A 21,818-nucleotide genomic window follows, 5' to 3' on the forward strand; every position below is an offset into this window, starting at 1 on the left:
TAAATGAATCTATATACTTAATTTCATGCTCTAAGTTTAGGAGTACAACTCATTTCTCAAAGATAGAGCTCAATAGTTGAAAGTGATTTGGTTCATAGATGAAAGTGTAAATCACTTTCTTGTGCTTCATTTTCATATCTCGAATAACAATGAAGGGAAATGTTTGAGATCATGAAGTTAACATGTGAGATAAATATAAAAACATAACTCTAAAACTTGTTAGGCACTTTAAAACTAAACCTAGCTTTAACGCCAAAATAAAATGAAACTAATTGTCGGCAAAGATTGGTAAATATGATGGTACAAAGGAAATAAAGGAAACGAAAAGGGGGGTGGGTTTCAGTCATTCATTGATGTGAATAATGCCATTTTGAATGTTGACAGTTCTGTTCTTGAATTTATTTCTATGACGACTTGTAATATTACCCATATCTAAGGGCACCCCAACGTTGAACAATCCTCTTTTTTTCTCTTCATTTTTGATCTGGTAGGAATGCCCACCACCTATAAAATAAATATACGTAGAATCTACAAATTTTACATTTTGATTATCATATTGTATAGTATGTAGCAGCAATCTTACCATTGAAAAAGATCGATCATATTATCCGAGCAAAGGCCGCTGCCAATATTTCTAAGATGTAGCATTATATCTTTGAAATTATTCAGTAGTAATATTCCATAACAATTTTTGTTTTCTCTAGAAAACTAGTATTAACCTAATAGTGATGTCACCTGAGAGAAGATTGGTCATGATATTTTTTTCTAGACCATCTAGCTTCCATCAAATCGAGTTACACATATTTGGATTGATATCAAATGTAAAAACAAAAACAAAGAAACAAAAAAAGGCATGTGCTGATAATCATAACAATGTCCAGAGACATGACTATCTATGAGTACCAACAGTCCATCAATTGGTTTTATTTATGTACTCAAGAAGTATTGGAATTATAATCATACATCTTAAATTTAAATATTCGGATAATTGATGATTTTTAGAAGAAAAAAATCCCAGAATGATTTAGACATTAATTATGTAACAGCAAAACCAATGAAAACTACAAGTGTTCTAAACTAGGACAAAGGCTGGGAGTGACAGAGTCTGGCCATACGCACCAAATCAATCTCTCAAGAAAACACTAATGCAGAGCAAGGTAAATCAATGCAGCTAAAATAAATAAATCAAGACCAATCTTTTAACACTGTTTCGTAAGATCTAGAACAAAGCAGTTGATAGATTCAGCAAGATTCTAACAACATTAGAGTGTTCATCAAATTTCATAAACCAAAGTAGTAGCGAGGAGGCAGTTTTTGTTACCAATAAAAAAGCAGAGGAATTTGGGGTTTCTTTTACTTCAAAATATTAACTGCCTTAAACAATTTTGAAATTTTATTTTTTTTAAAATTGATATATTCAAAATATTACATTATTATTTTTCTTCACATTTACCATGCATGTAGTTGAAATACGAGAGCACATCTAAAAAAAAAAATCGTTTTACCTTAGTTATTTTTTGGTTAATAAGTCTTTTCACAGTAGTCGCTGCTTATATTATCGCGCACACACACACGATCATAATCACAATTGTGAAGTCACAACGAATAACTATTGAACCTCTTCATCCATCATACGAAAACGATCATATATAATGAAACGTTGTTGTACTTATTACGTATACCATTCCCCATTTCCTTGAGATTATTCAATATAGTTACATCTTACATGTAGTATATAGTGTCCCCTTATGACATTTCATCTCTCAATGACTCAATCATAAGATTAGTAATAACATATTAATTTTGTCTCTAATTAATTAATAAGGAAGATGATGAAGATCAGGATCAGGTTTATCAACACCGTCAACGTTCCTAAGCCAAAACGTCATATTGAAGGAGGCAGCACCGTTAGGGACATCTTCCATCACTGACTCTTGTCCCGGCGGAAAGAATATTCCGGTGCGGGGGTGTGGGACCCAGCTCTCCTCTTTGCCGCCACAGTTGAGATTGTGGTCGGAAATATCTTCAAAGTAGTTGACCATCATCGGGTTTGGTTTTGCAGCTTTGCTGCTTATCCCTGCTCGCCCTTGAAATTGCTTCCAACTCCTAAATCATCATTATTACAAAATTATATTTAGTTACTTTTGTATATATGTTAATAAACCTCCATTTTCTATATTCTACTTATGGATCACACATTTTATAGCTAGTTATATAGTATCAAAATTATAGAAAAAATATTTGCTAATTAAGAAACTATTTTATGAATTTTCTTTAGCTAGATTTTGACAAATGATAATTTTTTTTGTTTTTTTATAAGGTTAAATTTTATAAAATCGAAATATATGAAGAGAAATCATATTTATATATAAAGCAATTAACATGATGAGTTATGTGGGTTCTGTCGACCTTTTATGATGTGTGTTGTGGCTAATAGCATTTGATTAAGAGAAAATAAAAGAAGAAATATGAGAAAAGTTATGGTTTTGACCTTAACAGCAGCTTTGGTGCTTTGGCGATCTCAGTTCTTCCCATCAACTATGTATAGACCCACGAACTCAGATTTTTTTTTAATATATACTTTATTATGTAAATATGAAATCAGAGTATTTATTGATATTAGTACGAGTATATTTCTATCAGTCTCTAAACTTGATCTTGTGTTCTGACATCTCTTTGGTCTATTCTATATATAAACTCCATAAACGGTACGGGTAGAGAATCTCGAGAGTGGAGGAATAAGAGAAGAGGATACTAATTTAAAAGTAATTCAGCAGTTGTTACTTGTTTTTTTTTTTTTTCTGGCTAAAAAGTTGTTACTTGGTTAGTTTGAAAGAATTTATAACGTGATCAATGTGTTAAGAGACTCGACATAATTAGGACAGTGGGATTTCAGTTTTCAGAATCTGCATGGTATTAATTATTGCAAATTATGGATAAATTTGTATGTAAATTTCAATGTTTCTTTTTGAATTAATTTCCCATGGTGTCCGTCTATGGCGTTAGACCCGTTTATAATAATGAATTTTGGTGTTACAATATAAAGATAAGAAAAAGTTAGAGAATTGAACGTAAAAAGTCTTCAAGAATATCAAAGTACAAAAGTGTTGTTGTTTATTTAAATAAATTAATGTCGATTAATGAGTGCCATTGGTTCTAAAGAAAATCCGAATTAAATCCGATTATGATACCGGATGGTGATAATATTGGAAGAAGTATATATATTTCAACATCACTTGTATAGTTGTAGATGTAATGCTTCTACAAAGAAAATCAAAACTAGCTAAGAGATAGTAAAAGAAATAACCCAGACTCCAAAAGAGTTAGGAAACTCTGATATCAATCAAGTTTTAATTAGTAGTGCGCATGCATGAGGGTTATGATATTTTCTAAAAGCTTTTTGATCTTGATATTAAAACACTGAGCGGAGTTAATTAGTAATCAACTCAAAACATATGCATGTCCTACAAAGGTAAAACACAAATCACTAGTACAAATTAACTTGAAGGAGCTAAAACATCAGTTTGCCAGTTACACAGTGTAAAGATTAAGGACATTATGCCACAATTGCCACTTCAAAGGGCGTTATGCTATAGACAATATCTTTCGTTTGTCTTTGTATTTCATTACTACTTTTTTCTATACCAAAAATTTATTGGCCTAATATATCGAATTCCCTTCGAAGACAATATTAGGTTAAATGAATATTTGGATTGCCGTTGGATCGAGCTTATTACCTTAAGAAACTCTATCTTTCAAGTGATATAACTGATACGCCATATCTACGTCGGTTAAGCAACGTACCGATGAGGGGCCAGTGGGGTTGTATTTGTTATATAGTATCTAAGTTCGTGTTAACATAAACTTTTATCATATTTGAGTTTTAACATTACATATGTATGTTAGCATTTATAAAATGTCGTTTCAGAAATGTCTTAAAATGCTATTCATAAATTTTTATAGTGTAAAATGCTATCTCATAGTCATAGGTGGTTGTTCCTTTTTTCTTTTTCTTATTTACTTTCCAAAAGTTTCACCATGGAACTTTATTACAAATTTGTGAACTGTAACATATGCATGTGTTTAAATAACCAAAATATAGAGTACTTATTACTTAATTTGGTTACAACTTCTTTGATAGAAATCTTAGAATATATTCCGTGATGCACATTGTGCGCTTCATAAGGAAAAGTGAAAAATCCAATGGAAGAAATTAGTTTTTAAAAAGGTGAAGCTGTTTTACGACAGACAAATTCAACTAATCCTTTCTTTTGTATATTTTAGTAAAAAGTTGTGAACAAACACTCAGCACATGATCTTAATTAGTTATATATGCTACGTAATTGGTTGTTATAACTTATAACCAACCTTTATCAAAGATACCCACCTTCTGAAAAACATGCAATTTGTGGGGTTTACAAAGTTTTAAGGAACTATTCTATCTGAATACGTTACAATGAGATTTTAGTAGTGTTTACTCTAATCCAACGTATCAAATCCGCTCCGGACTTTAAACAATTTTGAGAGCTATGTGTTTATAAAGTGAGCACACCCAAACAATATATGAAGGAACAGTGGATTTCACATACAGTATATATAGTTTTGCAAGAAAAACCAAAACTACAGAATTTCTAATCCCAAACTGTAGAAAGAAACATTAATTAGATGCCTTTGTTACTATTTGTGTAAAGAACCTCTCATTTTAGCCCAGGTGTGAATTTTTTCGAATTTTTTTGTTTTTCCTTATCCTCGTTTTCCTTTCGATGCGACATAAATTTAGAATTATGCTTCAATTTATAACCTCTCAAGGGCAAAGTCTAGCTTTAATTAAAAAAAAAAAATCATGGTTCAAGAAAGCTAAAGAAACGAAAAAGCAATCAATGAAACTGTGAGTTTCTATAAGTTCTAATCATGATTTGTATTATACGATTATCATAAGACCTAAAAAAAATATACCCTTATAACATTTTTTTTTTGGGGATCATAAATTGTATCTATTAAGACTATTTTCATCCCAAAAGAGCTAGCATAAGGACAAGTTTTGGTAAAGAGACTCTACAAGAACGACAAAGTGTACACTAGATTCTTTTTGTCATTTTGAGCTTGATGTTTCGAATCACATTCATTACATAAAATAGCAAGTAATGAGTGATGTAGCCATTTGTGGTTTTTTAAGTGAGGCTTTGCCTGAAGTTAGTAACCAAAAGCTGAAGAAAACATTACATGGTAAAAATATGTCTCCAAAAGGTCCAATAAGCAAAGAGAAGCAGAGAAGATGCCGAACCAAGAAACCTAAAGCGACTTGGCAAAAGTGCTTAAAACTCAGGAACTGGAATTAGAAAAGGTGGGCAGAGATCAACTAGATTGAATGAATTTATTCAGGTTTTTACACATTATAACCACAAGCAATACATGTTTAGTCGTTTAGACACTTGACTCAAATACATACCCTCCTATGCTTCTACACTTTTTTGTTCTGTTTTCTGTACTATAATTGGAAGCTGAACAAGACAAATAAATTTCATTCTTACAACTGTACAAAACTTACCATGCGCCTTTAAAGACTTGTGCAATAATCACAGACTTTTGTTGGTTTTTCTTTTGCAGGAGGAGATCATGGGAGAAGACTAGCAGCAGACTCATCTCCATGTTCTTCATCCAACTGTGACTCTGATGGAACTCCTGAAACTGGTCTTGTTTCCTCCGGGATAAATGTCGCCCACTGCTTCTCCTTAACGAGTGTTAAGAATGGGTACAAGCAGAATCCGAGAACTATGATCACACCGCTGATCAGAAATGTCTTTGGGGCGGCCAAAACCATCACAAGAATGACAAGCAAAGAAGGAGGCAGGCACAGCATTGCAACTCCAAAGGTGTTTAAGGGAACTCTATAAGGTCGGTGAAGATCCGGTTTCTTGATCCTTAGTTTGACAAAAGCTGCGAATTCAAGAAGCATTCCTAATGCGTACAAGAAATTCAGAAACTCTATGATCTCTTGAAAGCTCATCCATGACAGGAATATGACTCCTGTAGCTGAGCACAGAATACTGATTGTTGGTGTCCCATACTTTGACCTGCAGACACGAAAGATCGTTAAACCGAGTATTTCAAGGGCATAACAAAAACACACTCTTGGGGACCAACAAACTGACCTCTGAGCAAAAAATGCAGGGAGCATCCCGATCTCACTCATACCGAGAAGCTGAAATGCATCACTACTCATCTCGGCTTCAAACAAACCAAGATTTGACATTGCAGCAGCTGCTTGTATCCATCCCTTGAGCCAAACACCTCCAATAAGCATTCCAACCTCAGCAAAATACCCATCACTCCACTCTCCAGAAGAGGATGAGCTTAAAGCTCCAGTCCCTGCCATGAGCGGAATCAAATAGGACCCCATGACCAACAAAACTGCTCCAAACAAAGCCTTTGGAAACGTCTTCCCGGGTCTGTCAACTTCTCCTGCAAGAGTACTAGCTTTGTCCCAATAGTTGAGATTCCAAAACATGGTATTGAAGTACCCTCTCCAATTAATCTTCTGAGTATCCACAAACAACCAACGCTTAGGCCTGATTCGAGGAACCGCAAGGAAAGCCATTACAACGAAAGGACAGAGCGAGAAAACCGCAAGCACAACAGCTGAAAAACCAACAATATGCAATCCTCTATAGTTCAAATACGTCAGTGAGAATGTGATTCCCAACAGAGCAGGAACACGAGCAGCTACATGATTCAAAACAGGGAACGAATGTTTCAAGTAATCAAGAAACAATACAGGGTATAAAGCATTGTCCATAACACCACTAAACCATTTCCAAAACCCTTCTTGGAATCCCCAAAACGGACCAAAAGCTGAAGAGATCCAAACCACGTAGCCACCATTCTCAGGGAAGCTTGTAGCGAGCTCTGCTGTGACCAGAGCTTCGGGTATACTCCAAATCAGAGGGAAAATCAAGAAGCCTAAAAGGGCTAAGAGAGGACCACCACCTGATTTCACAGAATCCTCCACCCCAAAAGGTCCACCAGAAACTTCATAGAAGATGAGAAATACTAGAGGCAATAGTGTCAGTTTTGGACTTGGTTTAGTTGTCTCAGAGCTGTTTTCATCGTTCACGATTGTCTCTTCACCCATCAAACAAATACCACCAACTCAGAGAGAGAGAGAGACAGAGCTCTCGGTGATTCTATAGAAAACAAACAAAAACATACTTTTTAGTAGAGATTTTGGATGGATTCAATAAAAATCAATCTTTTCCTCGAAAACATCAAAAAGTTAGAGACTTTACAAATCTCTGTCCAAAAGTCAGAGGAATTGCAAAACAGAGAGTCAAATTAATCAATGGGTTCTGTTCGAGGGAACCTGTAGATCGAAGTGGGCTTGGTACAATGGATCTCTGAATCTCTCTCTCTCTCTTTCTCTGATGAACCCTAAAACTTGGTGCAGAGAAAGGAGATGAAATTGATTGGAAAGATTAAGCTGAACAAGTTAACATCTCAGATTCAAAGATAGGATGTGACGTTTGATCAAAAATATCATTGTATAATTGCTTTTGGCGTAGGACTTGCATATTAGTTTTGTAAGTAAAGACGCCACATGGCTCCACCACTACGCTACCCCATCACTCTACGACTTCGTCAACTTTTGCTTCCCTTAAACCATATGCAAGGGGGAACTTTTGAATGTGTTTTTTTTCTTTTTTTTTTGAATAACCGCGGGTCTCCCAAAGGTTTTCTAGGTCCAAGAATTAATCCCACGAGGCTGGCAATTCCCCTATGTAAACTTGTCAGTAGCCGTGCCTCGAACCCTGGTGGCAAAAGTCACAGCTGGTTTAATAGGGTTTATCAGTCTTGGTTTAATGTCGTTGGTTTATTGTATATATAAGCTTAAGCACACATTTAATGTGGGATTAGATTATAACAAACATTTTGGATGATTGAATAAGATTCTGTTAAACCTCTCCGATCTTTCTTTTCCTCTGTTTCACCGGAGTTTTACCGGAGTTAATATGGTATCAGAACTTTTGAGTGTGTTCTTAGACCATCAGCAGCAGTGGCAAATGTGTTTGTGTGGGTGTAAGTATTTTTTTAGTATTATAATTTAAAGCAAAAGAGAAAAGAGAGAGAAAGAGAGAAAGAAAAAAAGTGCTACACCCGAGTGTAAAGTAACATCCGGGTGGGAAGAGAGAGACATTATTTCAATTATTTTTATTTTGTTTATTACTCACACCGGGTCGATGAGTGCTCCACTGCTGATGCTCTTAGGATTTAAAAATATGAAATAAGGTGAACAGTGGTAGAACAGTTCTAACTTATCCTGCAAACTGTTTTTCCTGAAGAACAGTTTTTATAATTTTAAAAACAGTTGTATCCACTATTCAACATTTATATTATTTTAAAACCTTTAAGAACACACCAAGTGTTCCCTCTTGCATACGCTCTTAGATAAACAAATATCATTAGTCTACGAAATTATTATTTATGGCCACTTGAAATACATTTCTGGTTTAGCAGACTCACTGGCTCCATGAAGACCATCCGGTCTAGCCGACTAGACACATGAATTACATCGTCCAATGTTCTCTCTTGCTGTTGTAAAAGGTGGTCGTACGTAGTACTATATCGCCTATGGGGCATAAGGAAACAAGGAGAACAATAATCTGTCCTTTAACAATTTCTTGCATCATCTCCCTTTTCATTCACCTACTCTGTTTTTCCTTTGAACAATAATAGTCAATTATGTAATGAGATTTAGTTAGAAAGAAAGTGGTAGCAGTATACTGCTGGAAAACTATATTAACCTCCTAGGTGTTAGAGGTTTTGTACAATATAAGTGTTATAGCTTGGAATGAAAAAGAAAAACAACTTGTGGTTGATGTGCGTGCTCTGTTTTGGAAATGAATTTTCCATTTTACTAAATATTGTATTAACAATGTTTCCTTTTTTCTGTTTCTTATATCGGTAAAATTTAGCAACGTGAAGTGGAAAAAGTTACGGTATTTTTCTATATATATTTATAAGAGTGGCCAAGCGTGAAACTTAGAAAACCCTAGTTTCTAAAAAACCCTAATCTAAGATTTGAAGTATTTGATAACAATGACTATGATGTACGATTTCTCGCAGGATTTGCTAGAGGAGATTCTCTCTAGGGTTCCAGTAACATCTCTGAGAGCAGTGAGATCAACTTGCAAACGATGGAACGATATAATCAAAGATCCGAGCTTTTCAAAGAAGTATGGTGGTAAAGGAGCCAACGAGTTTCTGGTAATCATGCTGAATGATTTTAGGGCTTGTTTAATGAGCGTCAATCTTCATGGCATCCTAGACAATAAAGACCTGGTAGATCCATTTATAAAGCAAATAGGTGAACTTAATCAAGTCGAGATATATGAAGTGTATCATTGTGATGGCTTATATATTGTTATGCATCACCAATGAGGACAATACTAGGCTCGTGGTATGGAACCCGTATTTGGAACAAACCAGGTGGATCCAACCCATCAACAAATTTTGCAAATTTGATCGTTATTGTATGGGCTACGATAACAATAACAACAACCACAAAATTTTGAGGTTCTTCATAAGGTTTGGCTACATTGAGTATGAAATCTACAATTTTATGTCTAATTCATGGAGTGTCCCTCATACAACTACCAATTGGGATATCTCGCCATATTGCAGTCGGGGTGTCTCCTTGAAAGGAAACACTTACTTTATTGCTCAGAAAAAAATGGAAGTGGAACAAGTAGAGACGTAAAAAAATTTACACTGTTTTGATTTTACAAGTGAGAGATTTGGACCGCTTCTTCCTCTTCCATTCCACTATTCTATTGGAAATTTGGTAATTCTATCTACTGTTCGAGAAGAGCAGCTTGCAGTGTTATTTAAAAGGTGTGGTGCATATGAGACGAAGATTTGGATTACAACAAAGATTGAGCCCAATACAGTGTCGTGGAGCAACTTGTTAAAACTTGATTTTAAGTTTGATTTATTATGTGGCAGTTTCTTCGTTGACAAGGAAGAGAAAGCTAGTAGCAGTGATTCGTAGTGTACACGGAGAAAATAGCACCAACAACACGGCTTACATGATTGGAGAGGATGGATACTGCAAAGAAGTGGATCTCGGAGAATCTAAGTTTTGTCCATCTATGTGGTCTTATGTTCCAAGTTGTGTGCAGATCCAGTAATGTCGAGTATTACCTCTACAAGGATGTTATTTGTTTCTTCCATTTCCTGTTCATTCATTTACTCAATGGCTTTTCATTTTTTTGTCGTGTTGATTTAAATTAACAGACTTGTCAATTACTGATTTAGTTGATAAACATAAAAACTTGATTCTCGAAATAATTGTTTCTTGTTGTTGGCCACATCATTCAAATGATGCATTATACGTTTGGAGCGAAACTATGCTTTATAGGTGAAGAGAGTTTAAGTCTCAAACTTATCCATTCTCATTTGAAAAAGGTATCTCTATTAAAGATTGTCGAAAGCAGAGACAACATGGGAGGAGGCATACATCTTCTTTTTCTTCCACTAGTTCTTTCATCATCTTCTTCGTCTTCCTTTAGAGATTTCTCATGGATTTTAATCGTTTGGTTAGAAAAGAACTAGTGGAAGGAAGACTGCTGATAACTCCATTAGCCTGCTAAGTGATACATAACAAGCGTTAGATTAAAAAGAGCAAGAATGAGTTTAGTTTCAGATACGGAATTTAGTAGCAACAGTTTAGATGATAAGGTACTTGAAAATGATAAGCAAACTGTTTAATTAAGTTGCATAAAACTTAAAAGAAAGAAAGCCTTTAGTAGCTAGTAATTTTGTTTAAAAAAACATAGTTATAATTTTAGGTCGAAAGCCTAGAATTAGTAAACCACGTATTATCTTCGTAATATTAAAAAACAAATTACGAGAAATTTAAAAAAAGAGAGTAGTGGGCAAGCCTGAAAGTTAAAAACCCTAATTCTTGCTTGAAACAATAATGACTACCATGTCCGATCTTTCTCGGGATTTGGAAGAGGAAATTAAATACTGTGTAGAGTTCCTATAACTTCTCTACGAGCAGTCAGATCTACTTGCAAACGATGGAATCTATTATCTAAAGAGCAGAGCTTTGCAAAGAAACATTGTGGTAAAGCAGCCAAGGAAACTCTGGTGGTCAGGGTTTTTGATTATAGCTAGGGCTTGTTTAATATGCGTCAATCTCCATGGAATCCATAACCAAAAACACTTGGCAGATCCATTAATAAAGCAAATAGGTAAACTTAATCAAGTCGAGATATCTAAAGTGTTTCATTGCGATGGCATATTGTTATGCGTCACTAGGGATTTCTCGAGCTAGGCTGGTGGTTTTGAACGCGTATTCCGGACAAAACAGGTGGATCCAACCCAAAAACAAAAGTTTACATATATTAGCAGGTTTTCTGTCGGATATGACAGCAACAACAACCACAAAATCTTGTGGGTTTCCCATTGGTTTGACAACAATGAGTTCCATATCTACGATTTTAAGTCTAATGTATGGAGGTTTCTTGATGTCACTACTAGGAAAAGATTTCCTTGGAGGAGTGTGTCCTTGAAGGGAAATACTTACTTTACTGCTGTGGAGAAACTCAAAGGACAGGAAGAGGTAAAAGAATATAGTTTATTCTGTTTCGATTTTACAAGAGAGAGATTTGGAGGTCGCCTTCCTCTGCCATTTCACTCTGGTACCCATGGTTCTGTAATTCTATCTACTGTTCGAGAAGATAAGCTTGCAGTGTTATTTAATAAGTTTGATGTAGATGAGACGAAAATATGGGTTACAACAAAGATTGAGCCCAATGCAGTGACGTGGAGCTACTTCTTAAAACTTGATAGGAAAGTGTTCAGTGGAAGAAGAAATGTATTCGAACAAAATTTCTTCGTGGACGAGAAGAATAAAGTGATTTTTTTATATAGACACAGAAAAGAGGCCCAACTACAAAGCTTACATTATTAAAGAGGATGGATACTACAGAGAAGTTGATCTCAGAGAATCTAGACATGTGATACGTAGTATGTGCTCTTATGTTCCAAGTTCGATGCAAATCCAGTAAGGTCCAGTACAATTACCTCTGCATGAGAAGAAAGAAGGTGATTTTATAGTCTAGTTATATAGTTTACAAATTAAATACCTTTTCTTTCGTCAATTGTTCTCATGTCCTTTTGAACAATACTGGTCATTATTCTATATTTAGTCGACAGGTTTTGCTGATCATAAACTTAATTGAATATTTATTTATGGATCAATGAACTTTTTTGAGTTTTCATGGTTCTTCTCCAGAATCTCGTATTTGTATTTGTGATCTTGAAAATTGCATCTATCCTCTTCATGCATGTCCTCTTGTGATTCTTCTGTTAAAGCCAAATCCCTCTTACATTTCTTAGCTTTTGCTGCTTTGCATACATTTCTTGTTAAAGCCAAATCCCTCTTCCAGATAACTTTTTGCTTAAGGAAGACTGACTCGAGACTTCCATTATTTAACTAATTTAGCAGTAACAATTTTCCTGATTGTTTTGTTTAAACGTATCAAAAAATTCGTTAGGATTAGAAAGTCTCGTATTTATCTTTGCAATTTAAAAAAAAAACAAATTACGATAAAGTTAGAAACAACACTGGAAAAGAATATTTTGAAGCCGAAGATTCTCTATCACATATAATTCTGACCTAACTTATTTGTTCATATAAAGACTAGTGGGCGAACGTGTTTTCGACATGAAAAAATGACGACGATGTCCAATCTTTCGCGTGATTTGGTAGAAGAGATACACTCTAGGGTTCCAATAACTTCTCAAAGGGCAGTGAGATCCACTTGCAAACGATGGAACGTTTTATCCAAAGATCAGAACTATACAAAGCACCTTGGTCCAGCGTCCAAAGAGATTATGCTGATCATGATCCGTGGTTGTAGGGCTCACTTAATGAGCGTCAATCTCCATGGAGTCCATAACCACAAATACTTGGTAGATACATCTATAAAGGAATTAGGTAAACTTAATCAGGTCGAGATATTTGAAGTGCTTCATTGTGATGGTTTATTGTTATGCGTCACTAAGGATTACTCGAGGCTCGTGGTTTGGAACCCGTACTCAGGACAAAACAGGTGGATCCAACCCAAAAGCAACAATTTCCATACATTAGACAGGTTTGCTATTGGATACGATATCAATAACAACCAAAAGGTCAAAGTATTGAGGTTTTACTATTGGAGTGACTACGTTGAGTATGAAATATTTGATTTTAAGTCTAACTCATGGACGGTTCTTGATGTCACTACCGACTGGAAAATACATCGTCGGGGTGTGTCCTTGAAGGGGAACACTTACTTTATTGCTCATGAAAGATTTAAAGTGGATCAAGAGGGAGAATTTTTACGCAGTTTTGATTTTACAAGAGAGAGATTTGGACCGCTTCATCCTCTGCCATTTCACTCTTGTCTTGATGATTCTGTAATTCTATCTACTCTTCGAGAAGAGAAGCTTGCTGTGTTATTTAAGAGGTGTGATGCATGTGATATGAAAATATGGATTACAACTAAGATTGATGCCAATACAGTGTCATGGAGCAACTTCTTAAAAGTTGATATGCAACTATACGCTGAAAGATTTCGGTCTCCATGTAGGAGTTTCTTGGTCGACGAGAAGAAGATAGTAGCAGTGATTTTTGATATAGATAGAAAAACGTGGACCAACTACAAACCTTTCATGGTTGGAGAGGATGGATACCAAGGAGAAGTGGATCTCAGAGACTCTGAACTCTGGATGCTTATGTGCTCTTATGTTCCAAGTTCGGTGAAGATCCAGTAAGGTCCAGTACCTGCACGAGGTAAAAGAAAAGGAGGATAATTATTAGTCCCTTCTACGATTTACAATACCTTTTTCATTCGTTTTCGTTTTTCTGATTAGAAACTAAACTTGAGTATTTACGGATTTCCTTGTGAGTTTAATCAACTTGGGTTATTTGGTTATTTGGTGTGCTTGTTCATAGAGGAAGCTTTATGTGACATTATGACATATAGCTCTACTGACTTTCTTCACTAGGATGATAACTTTACCAGTTAAAAATTAATTTACAAATTTCTTCACTAGGATGATAACGGTGAAATTATTAGGGTAAGTAATCATGATTTTGAGTCGTGGTTTCAATCCCATCAGTTGGTAAAATCGTGAGCTTACTGGATTTATCATTTCCTTGGGAGCTTGATTACCTGATCTATTTAATGAACTTAAACCCATTCGGGGTTTCTCCTTCTGGACTTTCTCCATGCACTTGTGATGTTGAGAATTTCTTGTATTTCATTATACTCTCTGCCAAGCCATACAAACAAAAAACAGAACAAACTATTAAAAAATGTGTTTTGTCTTTCAGAAGAACCTAAAAACAAAATTAAAATAAAATCCGAGGGCAAAAAAATAAAGACTCACCAGCGGGTTACAGACTTACAGTGTCCCAAATCTAGTATAAAAGTACATACAAATAGCATGTGAAGTTCTTTCATCCAAAATAAATAAAGACAAGCTCGTATTATCTCCTATATATATATGTTCTTTAATTAAGGGTTGGGACTGCAAACATTCTGATTTTGTGTCGTCGTTTTAACTTTTAAACATATCAGTTGGTGAAATTGTGGTTGTTTTAGAATCTTGTCATGAGATAGATTCGGGCTATATATGTTTATGGTTTTGAAATCTGCTCACGATGTTTATGTTGTTGATCTACGTTGAATCTAAAATGATTAATCAACAAAATTTTGGGAACTGTATGTTTAATGAGATAATTGGAATTTTCCTTTATCCCGGTTCGCATAAATGGAAGTTTTTTATTTATACTTTTTCTTTTCCTCTTTAGGTAAAGAGGTTTTGTAGAAAACTTGATTTTTTCTTTAAACTGTAAAACCCTAGTATTCTTTATTTGAAAACAATGACGATGATGTCCGATCTTCCGCATGATTTGTTAGAGGAGATATTATCCAGGGTTCCATTGACATGCCTTAGGGCAGTGCGATCTACTTGCAAAACATGGAACAATTTATCCAACAAGAGCAAATTTTATGTAACGCAAAAGAAAGGCAGCAGTTTCTTGGGTTCATGAGGAAGGATTATAGGGTTTGTTCTTTAAGAATATTCAATTTCCAGGGAATCCTCCAAGGTGAAGAATTCGTTGACTCATCTATAAAGCCAGTATGTAATTTAATTTATCAAGTTAAGATATCTAAAATTGTTAATTGCGATGGCTTATTGTTATGCATTACAAGTGTAAATACTGAGATCGTGGTTTGGAACCCGTATTTGGGTCAAACGAGGTGGATCAAACCCATAAAGGCTGACATGACAGGTGTCAAGTATGCTCTCGGATATGACGACAACAAGAATCGTAACCACAAAATCTTGAGGGCTTTGTATCATTCTCTCTACAGCGGAAAAAGTAGTATTATTCGATATGAAATTTATGATTCATGGAGAGTTCTATAGACGTGGCGTGTCATTAATGGGAAATACTTACTTCGTTACCACAGGGAGAAAAAATGGGAATGGCCAAAAGTGAGTGAAGATTTTCTACTCTGTTTTGATTTTACAAGAGAGAGATTTGGACCGCATCTTCCTCTTCCATTTTACTATGATGTTTCACATGATTTTGTGGGTCTCTCTTCTGTTAGAGAAGAGCAACTTGCGGTGTTATTTGAATATTTTAATACATCTGAGATAGAGATATGGACGACAACAGAGATTGAGCCCAATGTGGTGTCGTGGATACCCTTCTTAAAAGTTGATAATACTGATTTAAAGTTGGAGATTGATGTTGGGAGTTTTTACATTGACCAGGAGAAGAAACTCGCAGTGGTTTTCGAAAGCCGCGAATTTGAATCCAGAAAGAATAAAGCTTACATATTTGGAGAGAATGGATACATGAAAAAGTGGATCTCGGAGAAGCTGTGACTATTCCGTATTGTGGCCCACGTTGGTGCTCTTATGTTCCAAGTTTAGTGCAAATCAACCAGTCTAGTACTACTATAATGACAAAGGAAAGAAGGACACGCTTTATATATGTATATCTTAAGTCATCTCTGCCAAAGGGAAAAGAGAATAAAGAGAAAAGTTGTGTTCTATTGACATTGAGAAAAGGTATATATACATCCTACACATGAAACCCTAAACATACTTAGGAAAGTTAACATATTAGCCTAAGTATAATATATTTACATTATAGGTCCCTAATACTCCCCCTCAAGTTGGAGCATGAAGATTATACATGCCCAACTTGCGCCGTAAATAAGCAAATTGCTGAGAACCCAAAGCCTTAGTAAAGATATCCGCTGGTTGCTCCGTAGTGGTAAGATGCGCAGTAACCAGTGAACCATCCTGAATTTCATCCCGAATGAAGTGACAATCCCTCTCAATATGCTTCGTCCGCTCATGAAAAACTGGATTGGCAGCAATATGTAAGGCTGCCTTATTGTCACAAAACAAACGCATCGCCCGCGGATGAGACACTCCAAAGCATCCTAAAAGCTCACGATTCCATTTCAACTCTCGAGTAGTAAAACTCATTGCACGATATTCAGCCTCTGCAGAAGAAAATGACACCACATCTTGTTTCTTTGTCTTCCAAGCTATCGGAGAATCACCCAACATAACAATAAATCCTGTAACCGATCTCCGAGACATGGAACATGTAGAAAAATCTGAATCACAATAAGCTGTCAATTGTAAGTCAGGATCAGAACTCAACACAATACCTTGACCCGGACAGCCTTTAAGATATCTGACAACTCGTATAACTGCAGCCCAATGCTTGGCACGTGGTTGTTGCATAAATTGAGCTAACATATGCACAACATAGGACAAATCTGGTCGGGTAAAAGTAAGATATACCAAACGCCCAACAAGCCTCCTATACCTCTCGACATCCTCATAGAACTCTCCTTCATCATCCGGCAACTTATGGTTTTGCTCAAGCGGAGTAGACACTGGTTGACATCCCAACAACCCACATTCACTTACAATATCCAAAGCATACTTCCTTTGCGACAAGTAAAAACCATCATGAGACCGAGATACTTCAATGCCCAAAAAATATTTCATAGCCCCCAAGTCCTTCATATGAAAACATTCACTAAGGTATCCCTTAAACTCCTGAACACCATTAAGATCATTTCCCCCAATCAACAAATCATCAACATAGACCAACACAAAGAGTTGCATAGATCCACGCTCCAAGGTAAAAAGAGAGTAATCGGCTACCTGCTGAGCAAACCCATACCCTTTTAGTGCTGCTGCAAGCTTAGCAAACCAACAACGTGGTGCTTGACGTAGACCATATAAAGATTTCTTAAGGCGACAAACTTTTGATTTATCTTGAGAAACAAAGCCAGGAGGTAATCTCATATAAACTTCTTCCTCAAGATCCCCATGTAGAAACGCATTATGAACATCCATCTGATGTACTTCCCATCCTTTGACAGCCGCAATCTTAAGAAACTCGCGAATAGTTGTCATTTTCACAACAGGAGCAAATGTCTCATCAAAATCTAACCCTTCGACCTGTCGATTTCCCATGGCCACCAAACGAGCCTTGTAACGCTCAATTTCCCCATTCGACTTATACTTGATAGTAAAGATCCAATGACTGCCAATAGCTTTCTTTCCTGGCGGAAGATCGGTAATATCTCAAGTGTCATTTGCTTCTAAAGCATTCACCTCTCCAGACATCGCATTGCACCATTTCTCATCCTTAACGGCTTGTGAATATGACTTAGGAACCGAGATAGCAGTAATGGCCGCAAGAAAAGCTCTCTGTGAATCAGAAAATCGGTCACAACTCACATAATTAGCAATGGGATAGAGGACCGTACCTGGAGCAGAGGATGCTGATTGAGTGGGTGCCGGTGAGAGTGTGGGATGTTCAACTGAGCAACGTGTAGTATGTAGTACATAATCACTTAGATGAGCCGGAGGTTTTCTTTCCCGTTCGCTTCGTCTAACTTTAATCCCTTCACTAGTCAGATTATCATTTCCTAATTGACTCCCCCTTTCCTCCAAAGCAGTATCTGAAGTCTTTTTATTATCTTTGGACCCCGTAATATGAACATCGGACGAGCTGGATGCTGGATCGATCGATCCTGGTACCGGATCGATCGATCCGTTAGTGGCTGATGTCTCAGTAATTTCCTCTGGATCGATCGATCTAGACGTGGGATCGATCGATCGCTCCGTCTCGGGTCCAAGCTCGTCACATGTCAGTAGCTTGGGATCGATCGATCTACGTACCGGATCGATCGATCCCGTTTGGTCCGTCAACTCATCAAACGTCAGTAACTCGGGATCGATCGATCCACGTGCCGGATCGATCGATCTAGTCATCTCTGGTCGAAACTGATCATCTTCAAACTGTGCGGGATCGATCGATCCCGGCTGTGGATCGATCGATCGCTGTTCCGACAACTGATATGGGAATTCTTCTTCTTGAAACACCACATCCCGAGAAACAAAGAATTCCAACTTCTCCAAATCATACACACGCCATCCCTTCTGACCAAATGGATACCCCATAAAAACACACCGTCTACTTCGTTCCCCAAACTTATCTTTATCCCGCAAAACATTACGAGCAAAGCATAAGCTACCAAAGACTCGTAAGTGAGTGATATTAGGTACTTCCCCAAACAACAGCTGATAGGGTGTCTTTCCTTGCAAAACAGTGGATGGAGTTCGATTAATCAAATGACATGCAGTCATAACACACTCACCCCAAAACTGACGTGGTAAGGTAGCTTGAAACATCAACGATCTAGCAACATTCAATATATGTCTATGCTTTCTCTCCACTCTACCATTTTGTTGAGGAGTATAGACACATGACGTTTGATGCAGGATTCCCTCTTCTAGGAAGTACGATCGCAAACCCATAAATTCCCCGCCATTATCACTACGTACTACTTTCACCTTCTTCTCAAACTGTCGTTCCACCATTTTGAAAAAATTCTTAAGAGTTACACCGACTTCACTCTTTTCCCGTAACAGGTGCACCCAAACCGCTCTCGAATAATCATCTACTATTGTCAGAAAATACGCAGCACCCGAAGTAGATACTATGCGATACGGACCCCAGAAATCACAATGAATCAAATCAAAAATTCCAGCAGCTTTATTAGAACTTTCATGAAAACAATCCCGGGTTTGTTTAGCCCGTAAACAAATATCACAAACTGTTGTGGAACTAACTTGCTTTCTAATATCTAAATAACTCGACAAATAGGGAACAACATGACTAGACGGATGACCAAGACGACGATGCCATAAATCCCATGATCCTGAACTGCTCACAGTCTTGTGTATCTTCGCACCAATCACCCCTCGAAGCACGTACACGTCCCCATACTCTTCACCAACCCCAATCAGCGTCTTCATAGCCCGGTCATGTATAACACACAACTCATCAGTGAATGTAATAGAACCCTTAACCACTTTCAACAACTTTGCAACCGAAATTAAGGAGCATGTTAAATCCTTAGAGTACAAAACTCCTTGTAGCCACAAATCACCCCCGAGACATATATCACCATGTTGGGTGGACACCACATGATCACCATCCGGTAGACCGATCATACATGGATTGGTATTCATCACATTAGACAAATAGTCTAAATTACCAGTCATGTGGTGTGATGCTCCTGTATCAATAATAAAATCAACACATTCTTTCTTACCATTCAGTTTCTCATTAGGATTTGACTTTTGAGAAGCAAAGAGACCCTTGAGAGCATTCCATTGATCATCACTCATTTGTGGTAGAGATTGACGATCCAAATCAGCCGGTGTTCTTGTTGAATTAGCTTGTATTCCCCCAACAATATTTGCCTGAACACCCGTGACCGCGTTAGCCCTACCACCGGATCCGCGACCACGTCCAAACCGGCCACCACGTCCTCCACGTCCACGTCCACCTCTACCGTGATCATTGTAGTCACGACCTCGTTCTCCCCACCATTCAGGAAAGCCAATTATCTGAAAGCAATCAGCCTTTGCATGCCCATACTTACCACAATGAGTACATGTCACGTCCTTCTCGCGATAAAAATTGGAAGTTTGACCCCGTTGTGCAGCCTGGACCGCAAACCCCACAGCCTCCGGAGTGGCATCACGATTCCTAGTAATCGTGAGTTGTCTCTCTTCTCGAATGATCCTTTGATAGACTTGTGAGAGCTTGGGTAGTGGTTCCATACTTGTGATAGTAGAACGCACCGTACCAAACTTCGCAGAATCTAAACCATTCAAGAAGGTATTGGTTCTCTCTTCATTACGGTCTTCTTCCAACTGAGCAGCCAGTTCTCCACAACTACATGATCGAATAGGCTTGTAAATTGCCAATTCATCCCACATCTTCTTAAGTCTCCCATAGTACACCATTACCGTATCTCCGTTTTGCCTACAGTTTGCTATATCAGCCCGAAGCTCACTGATTCTTGGCCCGTTTCCCGCAGAGAATTGAAGCTTCAAATCTTCCCACAACGCTTGAGCTTCATCCACCATAGAAATCGATGTCCTGAGAGTCGGCTCAATCGTGTTCATAATCCAAGCGATTAACATAGAATTAACCACTTCCCACTGTTCAATCTCATCATCCTTGGTAGGTTTCTCCAAGGTCCCATCAATAAACCCCAATTTCCGTTTCGTTCGCAAGGCGTTCCGCACATGCTTAGCCCAATCTTCATAGTTTTCTCCCTTCAATTGAACAGTAGTGATCACATTACCCGGTCCATCCGAAGGATGGAGATACAGTGGCGAAGCCCTAGCTTTCTCCGCCACCGTGAGCCCACTGCCGCTGCCGCCTTCCGCAGTCTTCGTCGGCCCGAGCTCTTTCCCAACACTGTTCTCACCGTCGGCCATAATCTCTTCTCTTTCTCCCTTTGTTTGATCTTCTTCTTAAAACTCTAGCTCTGATACCATGCCAAAGGGAAAAGAGAATAAAGAGAAAAGTTGTGTTCTATTGACATTGAGAAAAGGTATATATACATCCTACACATGAAACCCTAAACATACTTAGGAAAATTAACATATTAGCCTAAGTATAATATATTTACATTATAGGTCCCTAATAATCTCTATTTCATCCTTTTACTCGGTTTTCTTCTTCTCTTTTGTCGTTTCCTTTTGATATATTCTTACTAGAAAAGCAGAAGTAATTTTGCTGTTTCGACCAAAAAAACATTTTCAACATTTCCGTTACCCATATAAAACACTTCACCCTGTGATGCATTTGGAGGTCAACATGTTTATATCATTGTGATCACAGCTTATATCATTGGAAAGGATGGATATTTGAGAAAAGTGGGTCTTGGAAGAGCTGTGAATCTCAAAGATCTGCGGTATGGTCGCCCACTCGTGTGCTCTTATGTTCCAAGTATATTGCAAATCAATCAAGGCCAAGTATTATCGCCTATTGGCCAAAAGGAAGGAAGGAGATTATTAATCAACCAGTCATGTTTACGATACTTTATTTGTTTTAGACATCATCTTCATTTGCTCTCTTTTTTTTTTTGGAAACAGACTAGTCAATTATGAATCTGTTTTCTATAATACTCAAAAGCTTTGTTATATTGAAGACTTGTGTTCAAGTATTTAGGGACCATTAGAGCTTACTGGGTTTTTTCATTTTCCTTGGGAGCTGGATTATATATACCTGATCTGGTTTATGAACAAGAACTCGGGGTTTCTTCTTGTTTGGGTGTGATGTTGATAATTTCTCATATTCCATGATAATTTTGCCAAGCTAAACAAAAAAACAAAACAAACGGTGAAGAAGT

General features: G+C 37.1%; 4 protein-coding genes across 5 annotated transcripts; 2 read left to right on the forward strand and 2 right to left on the reverse strand.

Annotated features, from left to right (window-relative positions):
• Positions 1–1,487: 1,487 nt before the first annotated feature.
• On the reverse strand, positions 1,488–2,794 carry LOC9319256. Its single transcript, XM_021032802.1, has 2 exons — positions 2,492–2,794; positions 1,488–2,106 (listed from the first exon to the last, which is right to left on the reverse strand). The coding sequence occupies exons 1-2, from the start codon at positions 2,533–2,535 to the stop codon at positions 1,818–1,820; spliced, it is 333 nt and encodes a 110-aa protein (XP_020888461.1). The 5' UTR covers positions 2,536–2,794; the 3' UTR covers positions 1,488–1,817.
• A 2,541-nt stretch (positions 2,795–5,335) lies between these two features.
• LOC9321381 (probable polyamine transporter At3g19553) lies at positions 5,336–7,613 on the reverse strand. Of its 2 annotated transcripts, none has more exons than XM_021032009.1 (3): positions 7,361–7,613; positions 6,153–7,184; positions 5,336–6,074 (listed from the first exon to the last, which is right to left on the reverse strand). In XM_021032009.1, the coding sequence occupies exons 2-3, from the start codon at positions 7,130–7,132 to the stop codon at positions 5,615–5,617; spliced, it is 1,440 nt and encodes a 479-aa protein (XP_020887668.1). In that variant the 5' UTR covers positions 7,133–7,184; positions 7,361–7,613; the 3' UTR covers positions 5,336–5,614. The 2 variants fall into 2 exon arrangements, with proteins under 2 accessions (XP_020887668.1, XP_020887669.1); XM_021032010.1 differs by having other exon boundaries at positions 7,287–7,552.
• A 1,487-nt stretch (positions 7,614–9,100) lies between these two features.
• LOC9321382 (putative F-box protein At3g19560) lies at positions 9,101–10,850 on the forward strand. Its single transcript, XM_021033370.1, is given in 4 exon segments — positions 9,101–9,410; positions 9,412–10,006; positions 10,008–10,138; positions 10,140–10,850. Coding segments are annotated over 4 exon segments (1,182 nt in total). The 5' UTR covers positions 9,101–9,102; the 3' UTR covers positions 10,288–10,850.
• An 85-nt stretch (positions 10,851–10,935) lies between these two features.
• Positions 10,936–14,366, forward strand: LOC9319258 (putative F-box protein At5g51000). Its single transcript, XM_021032877.1, has one exon. The coding sequence runs from the start codon at positions 12,739–12,741 to the stop codon at positions 13,819–13,821; it is 1,083 nt and encodes a 360-aa protein (XP_020888536.1). The 5' UTR covers positions 10,936–12,738; the 3' UTR covers positions 13,822–14,366.
• Positions 14,367–21,818: the final 7,452 nt, after the last annotated feature.

The sequence above is a fragment of the Arabidopsis lyrata genome, assembly GCF_000004255.2.
Source record: "Arabidopsis lyrata subsp. lyrata unplaced genomic scaffold ARALYscaffold_3, whole genome shotgun sequence".
In the NCBI taxonomy this organism is placed as follows: Eukaryota; Viridiplantae; Streptophyta; class Magnoliopsida; order Brassicales; family Brassicaceae; genus Arabidopsis; species Arabidopsis lyrata.

Excerpts from the sequence above, each read along its gene's own strand:
- LOC9319256 (XM_021032802.1), bottom strand. The coding sequence starts at position 2,535 with ATGGGAAGAACTGAGATCGCCAAAGCACCAAAGCTGCTGTTAAG. Across the intron at positions 2,107-2,491 it reads GCACCAAAGCTGCTGTTAAG|GAGTTGGAAGCAATTTCAAG; the intron begins GTCAAAACCATA and ends ATGATGATTTAG.
- LOC9321381 (XM_021032009.1), bottom strand. The coding sequence starts at position 7,132 with ATGGGTGAAGAGACAATCGTGAACGATGAAAACAGCTCTGAGACAACT. Across the intron at positions 6,075-6,152 it reads CCTGCATTTTTTGCTCAGAG|GTCAAAGTATGGGACACCAA; the intron begins GTCAGTTTGTTG and ends TCGTGTCTGCAG.
- LOC9319258 (XM_021032877.1), top strand. The coding sequence starts at position 12,739 with ATGACGACGATGTCCAATCTTTCGCGTGATTTGGTAGAAGAGATACAC.